At 43.7% G+C, this 7,089-nt stretch overlaps 1 protein-coding gene across 1 annotated transcript in view; it reads left to right on the forward strand.

The window, feature by feature from the left end:
- GINS3 (GINS complex subunit 3) overlaps nt 1-6,072 on the forward strand; it is a 10,659-nt gene extending 4,587 nt beyond the window's left edge. The window contains exons 2-3 of the mRNA XM_024747501.1: nt 3,756-3,989; nt 4,359-6,072. Coding sequence (XP_024603269.1) covers nt 3,756-3,989; nt 4,359-4,589 — 465 coding nt within the window. The 3' untranslated portion in view covers nt 4,590-6,072. The remainder of the gene's footprint in view (nt 1-3,755; nt 3,990-4,358) is intronic.
- Nucleotides 6,073-7,089: the final 1,017 nt, after the last annotated feature.

Genomic DNA, 7,089 nt, shown 5'->3' on the forward strand with positions numbered 1-7,089 from the left:
ACATTTTTTTTTTTTTTTTTTTGCAGTACACGGGCCTCTCACTGTTGTGGCCTCTCCCGTTGCGGAGCACAGGCTCCGGACGCGCAGGCTCAGCGACCGTGGCTCACGGGCTTAGCCGCTCTGCGGCATGTGGGATCCTCCCAAACCAGGGCACGAACCCATGTCCCTGTATTGGCAGGCAGACTCTCAACCACTGTGCCACCAGGGAATCCCTAATAACATTTTAACTCCATTTTCTCCCTCTTTTCTTTTATGTTATTGTTGTATTGTAATTTGACTCGTTTTAAATCCTATAAAACATTATTGTCATTTATTGTTATTTTTATATTTACACACCTATTTACTCTTTCCATTACTCTTTTTTTTTTTCCTTCCTACATTTCCATATTTCTTGCTGGGGTCATTTTCATTCTTCCTTCTTGATTTCTTTACTCTGGGTCTTCTAGTGATAGATTCTCCATTTCTGTCTGTACAAGGGGTCCTGAAGACCAACGTTGGGTTCGATGATTCACTAAGAGGACCCACAGGACTCATCAGATAGTCATGCTTGTGTTTAAATTTTAATACAGTAAAAGGATGAGAGCAAAATCAGCAAAGGGAAAGGGTGCATGAGATGAAGTTTGCAGGAAACTAGACACAAGTTTCCAAGAGTCCTGTCCCAGTGGAGTCATGTAGGACACACTTAATCCAGTAATGAACTGTGACAACATGTGTGAAATATTGTCTACCAGGGAAGCTCATTAGAGACTCAGTACCCAAGTTTTTACTGGGGGAAGTTTACATAGGCACTCTCTACCTAGAACATACCAAGATTCCAGACTCCAAGAAGGAAAGCAGGGGTTCAGCATAAGCCACATTGTTTGTACAAACAGTGTAGGTGTGGGCTTCCCTAGTGGCGTAGTGGTTGAGAGTCCACCTGCCGTTGCAGGGGACACAGGTTCGTGCCCCGGTCCGGGAAGATCCCACGTGCCGCGGAGCGGCTGGGTCCATGAGCCATGACCGTTGAGCCTGTGTGTCCAGAGCCTGTGCTCCGCAACGGGAGAGGCCACAACAGTGAGAGGCCCTCGTACTGCAAAAGCAAACAAAAAACAAAGGCAGTGTAGGCATATTGAGGCACTCTTATCAGTCCCAGGAATGGTGGGAACTCTCCTGAAACCCAAATTCCCAGATACCAGCCAAGGTCATCCTTACAAGCAGGCCTTTCTAAGGAGAGCAGTCTCAGGCTGCTGTGTTAACTTTTTAGTGCACACTTTCTCTCTGGAAATGCCTTTATTTCACCTTTGCTTTTAAAGGATATTTTCACTCGGTATAGAATTTTAGTAAGCAGTTATTTTCTACCAGCACTTTGTAGTAGGCTTTAACTCTTATTGTTTCTTCTTTAAAGGCAATATATTCCTCACCTCCACTAATAGCTGCTTTTGTCTCTGTCTTTGTTTTTCAGCAATTTGAGTAAGATGTGCCTCGTTGAAGTCTTATTACTATTCTTCTTGGTATTCATAATGTTCCTTGAATCTGTGATTTTTATATTCCTTTTGATTTTGGAAAATTCGTGGCCATTATCTCCAGATATTTCTTTTGCCTCAATCTATCCCTCCTCCCCTTCTGGGATTCAAATTACATGTATGTTAGACTTTTTTTTTTTTTTTTAACCATATTCCATATGCCTCTTAGGCTCTTTTTTCTATTTTCTCTCCATGTTTTAGTCTGGTTATTTTCTACTGATCTTTTTTCCAATTGATGATCCTCACTTCTGTCTATGTTATATCTGGTAAAACTGTTAAATTTGACTTAATCTAGTGAGTTCTTCAGGTCAATGATTGCATTTTTCAGCTCTGGAATTTCCATTTGATTTTTTATTTATTTTAAAGTCAGAGCCTAATTACTGTTGATATTTAGTTCCAAATATTGGACTTTACTTTTCTCTCTTCTTTCTTGGATCTTGACCCCTCATGTCCTGGCTGCTTGGGCAGCTTTGAACCAAATATTTTTATCCCCAGCCCTGTGAAGTTTACCAAAAGCTCTGCTCACCCACCCCTCAAAGCCACCCCCACCTTTAACAGCAATTCTCCTCTGTGAGAGTTTGTGCCTTTGTTGCCTCCTTAACCCAGTTACGCTTGCCTTTTTCTTTTTTGGATGTTTCTCTTAACTTCTTGCATTCAAGATTATGAAACTTTGCTGTGGGCCCTGCCCTCCCTTCTCCTCCTCCTGTTCACCCTGGTGGTGTGTGGGTGAGGTGCGGGGGGGCGGGGAACCCACAAATATATATCAGCCCAACAGCCCTAAGTCTCCTCCTTTATTATTAGGAAACAAAACAACACCAACAAAAAGTGGCATTTTGAGTGTGAACAACACTGTCAGATGAGTTAGTTGAAGTTTTTTTTTTGTACTGTGTCCTCAAATTTAATGGAGTAATGTGTCTTGTATATATAAAAAGAAAATCTCTAAAAAAAAGTCAGAGAAAGACAAATACTGTATGATTTTACTTATATATGGAGTCTAAAAAACAAAACAGGTGAACAAACATAACAAAATGGAAACAGCCTCGCAGATACAGAGAACAAACCAGTAGATGGTTGTTAGAGGGGAGGGAGGGGCAGGAGGAGTGAAATAGGTGAGGGAGATTAAAAGGTACAAACTTAATTACAAAATAAATGAGGCACAGGGATAAAGTGTTTGTTTTTTTTTTTTTTAAAAGTGGAGTCCAGGGGCTTCCCTGGTGGCGCAGTGGTTGAGAGTCCGCCTGCCGATGCAGGGGACGCGGGTTCGTGCCCCGGTCCGGGAGGATCCCACGTGCCGCAGAGCGGCTGCGCCTGTGAGCCATGGCCGCTGAGCCTGCGTGTCCAGAGCCTGTGCTCCGCAACGGGAGAGGCCACAACAGTGAGAGGCCCACGTACCGCAAAAATAAAAATAAAAATAAATTAAAAAAAAAAAAAAAGTGGAGTCCATATGATCTTAATGGAGAACGTTTTTCAGATTCTCATTGGGATATTAAAATGCTAGCTAAATTTCTAGCTGTTTTATATAGAGCTGATTGCTTCAATTTGTAGCTTCTGCAAATTTTTAACTGCCTGTTTTTAGGAGTATAAATGTTACTTTTTTGCAGACCTTTGAGGTAAAAACAGGCCCTTGCATATGCTATTCTTATCTATGTTCATTTTAATGTTTCTGCAGCTTGCACTGCAGAAACTGCTTGCATCGTGGCCACCTCATCTATTTACTAATTCTGTTAAGGCTTTAAAAAATAGAGACATTTACCTTTTCTGTCATCTTTAAAGCTGCGTAGTGGGCTGGGGAGGGGCTGTAGCCTGAGCTCAGGCTGACCCTATTTTTCTTTATATTCCCCAGCACCTAGAGAGGTGCTTGGCACATAGTAGGTAGTCAGTCAGTGCATATGTGGAATAGATGTTGAATCTTCAAAGGAAGTAGAAATGTTTACTATATCTCTGAAGTATCTGCAATTGGACAGTTTTTATTTATGTTAGATAGAAAACTTTCCCTTTGTGCCACATTTTTGTTCTCGACTTTGTTTTTGGTATATAAATCCTTTTTCTCTCTCCATTCCATCATGACATAAAACTTCAGCCCACACAGTTCACTTCTTCAAGTCACAGCTGTATCTTCTGTATTTGACAGTTATGCCCCTAAAGAGAACAGGCAGTATTGATATTCCCTCAGGCCATGTGCATTTCCTTTTTGTCACACACATTTCCTGCTATGTTACTTGTTTTTAAAACCTACAATCCTATGCGATACAGGGCTCAAAGCTTGAACTCCCCTTGTGGCTGGCAAAAGGACTTTTTGACAACAAGCGACGGATCCTTTCTGTGGAACTTCCCAAAATCTACCAGGAGGGTTGGAGGACCGTGTTCAGTGCAGATGCCAACGTGGTGGACCTCCACAAAATGGGGCCACATTTCTACGGGTTCGGCTCCCAACTCCTGCATTTTGACAGTCCAGAGAACACAGACATCTCCCAGTCTCTCCTGCAGGCAAGTTATTGACGTGAAAACCTATGGCATTGCACATGTCTCAGGAGCCAGCCGTGGCAGCCACCAGATGTTACTCTTACCCGGGGAGTGTATGATTTATACAATCAGTTTCTTGTTATTCCGGGTCAGCCTACAATTAGACTGTGTTTGCTGATTATATATACATGTAAATATGGCTTGTCTGTCGCTCTTCATATTTGCTTGCTAAGAGTTGGGACCAACAGGAAGTCCTGGAAATAAGATACTTGATTACAGGTGGCAGAGGAGACGCAGACCTCCTTCTAAGTCCTAAACCAGATTCTTGCCTTTCGTGCCATTTAAATGTTCAGGGATTAAAATGTATCTGATCTCTGTCTCTCGCTTCTTCAGACGTTTGTTGGACGTTTCCGCCGCATCATGGACTCCTCCCAGAATGCTTACAACGAAGACACTTCGGCGCTGGTAGCCAGGCTAGATGAGATGGAGAGAGGCTTGTTTCAAACAGGGCAGAAAGGACTCAATGACTTTCAGTATTGGGAGAAGGGGCAGGCCTCTCAGATCACAGCTTCCAACCTGGTTCAGAACTACACGAAGAGAAAATTCACTGACATGGAAGACTGAAGGCCAGAAGAACACAGAATTGCTCCCTGTAGACTTATCCCTCTGTGTGTCCTTGATAGGAGCCTAGTTGACCTTGTATAGGGCCAGAATCATGTCCCATCTTGTGACTTATTCCCAGCAGCACTGTCGGGAGTGCTACCATCTGGTGGGGAAACAGCATGCTGGAGGATGTCCCTGGCCCTATAAGTCTTCCAGGACTATCCCACCTGCTGACCCACAGACCAGACCTACTTAGCCCAGGAACCCACAGCCAAAGAGAAACCAAAGTCCTTCATAAATAAGGATCATGAATGCATATATCGCAATAGAGTTGGAACTGGGATTCCTCATGCCTGGGAGTTTGGACAGCCTTAGATATCCAGTTTCACTAGCTCCAAAGGACGGGTACAAATGGGCCTTCCTAACCTGTTCACAAAATGTCCTCTTGAGCTTAATTGCCTCATCATCCTCATGGTTGCACAAAGGACAGTACTCCCAGGATGCTGACTCGACTTATAAATATCTCCTGCCACCTGCCTATGGGGAGTTACCCAGTTTCAAAAAACAGTTGCCAAGAATAAGGAAGGAGGGCTTCCCTGGTGGCACAGTGGTTGAGAGTCCGCCTGCCGATGCAGGGGACACGGGTTCATGCCCTGGTCTGGGAAGATCCCACATGCCACGGAGCGGCTAGGCCTGTGAGCCATGGCCGCTGAGCCTGCGCGTCCGGAGCCTGTGCTCCGCAGCGGGAGAGGCCACAACAGTGAGAGGAAGGAAAATGGAAAGCCCCGTGAGTGGCAAGGCTTTTACTAAAGAGAAGACATTGCTTTCCTCTTCTGTGAGGAGGGCTTCATGAACTGGACTTCACGCCTAGGCGGGAAATGGTTAAACTGAGCTTGTTTTTGCCTCTAGATCTTTAGAGCCCCCCCGCACAGTTATTCCATGCTCTCCCTAGGAAAGCTGTCAGGGAGTTGTTTGGAATCGCAAAGTAGTTGTTAGAGGGTGTTAACCAGCCCTTATTACATTGAAATCAGGGCTTCAGGGTTGCTGGTTATGAAGAGCCCTGTTTGAGAAGCTTAGCATGGCAGATGTGAGTGGGCAAGAGACCTCGGTCATGGTTTTCTACTCTTCAGTAAGTTTTGCAATATTATTATATAACAGATTCCTGACCAGGTACTGAGACTCTGTTTAAGCAACCACGAAACTCTTTCCCTGGAGATCAAGGAGGAAACCTCAGGCAGAGTAGGAAACAGCATCCCTGGGACCCACTGGACTTTTTGAAGGGCAGTTATCACCACACCATGGGTCCCCTTCCAACTTCCCACAACTAGTGAAAATTGCCTTTGTCACTGGAAATTACAGTGGGATTTGGGTCTCCAGATTGTACAGACGTCTTGATGCAAACTTAGAATGTCAGAAATATTTTTTAAATGCCTGTTTTAAGATGGAGCTGATGTTTTTATAATTTGATTTTGGTGCTAAATAAATGATCCACTTTGCACATGAATACATTCTGTACATGTACTATTTCTGTAACTCGAGTACTACAGATGATCAGGCAAAGCTAACAGAAAATTTTGTCTTTGATAGTATTTGACAATAATGCCCCAATAAATCCATGTTTTAGCAACTGCTCTTTTGTTTGCACAATACTTATAACTATGGGGGACATTCTCCATAGGGATGGGCTGTGTCCTTGAAAAGAGGGACTTCCATTGCTGTCACAGCATTTACATATAGTCAGGGGCCCAGAGATAATTCATAGTCAGTGAGAAAAACATATTTTTTAATTTTTGGATTCACAGACAGCTTTGTTTTTAAAGTCAATCCTAAGGCTGCTGCCGGTTTTTTTTCTTATTAAAAAAATTTTGGCTCAGAGGCATATACCAAGAATATGTGGGTACGCACGTGTAGAATTTATTCCATTTTAAATTTTGAACAAATTATATTACAGGGAGCTTCCGAAGCCCATCTCCAATTACAGATTTGCCTTCGAGGCTGTCAGTTACTAACCCTCTCCCCAGCAACCTTCCCCCAAATCAGTCTCTTGGTCCCTTCAAAGAAGTGAATTTTTCAAAATAAGTCAACAAATTGGCTCAGCTACCATATCACTCTTAAAAACAAGGGGGAATGTGTGCTCTTTCCCCTTAAAGGCTCTGTTCCCAGGTAACTCTGGTCTTAATTACATACAAAAGACCTCACTGTCTTCAGGCTTTTTCCCTGTGGTACAAGTTGGGCTGCCGAGAGGAAGGGCCAAGGCTTTGCTTTCCCAGGTCATTTCCTCCACTCTCCTGACCTCTGCGTTTTGGATGGCTCCATGGTCTGTCCTCGGATCTCTTCTAGCCATTCTGACTCCCTCCAGTGTCAAGTTTTAAATACCACCATCTATACGTTGATGACTCCCAAATTCCATCTCCAGCCAGACCTCCCTTCAACTCCAGACTTGCAGCCAACCACCTGCTTGACATTCCACTTCAACATCTGACCCCACGGGGCTGAAACTGAGGCCCTAATCTTACTCTCA

This window comes from Neophocaena asiaeorientalis, unplaced genomic scaffold (assembly GCF_003031525.2).
Source record: "Neophocaena asiaeorientalis asiaeorientalis breed wild unplaced genomic scaffold, Neophocaena_asiaeorientalis_V1.1 scaffold438, whole genome shotgun sequence".
Lineage (NCBI taxonomy): Eukaryota > Metazoa > Chordata > Mammalia > Artiodactyla > Phocoenidae > Neophocaena > Neophocaena asiaeorientalis.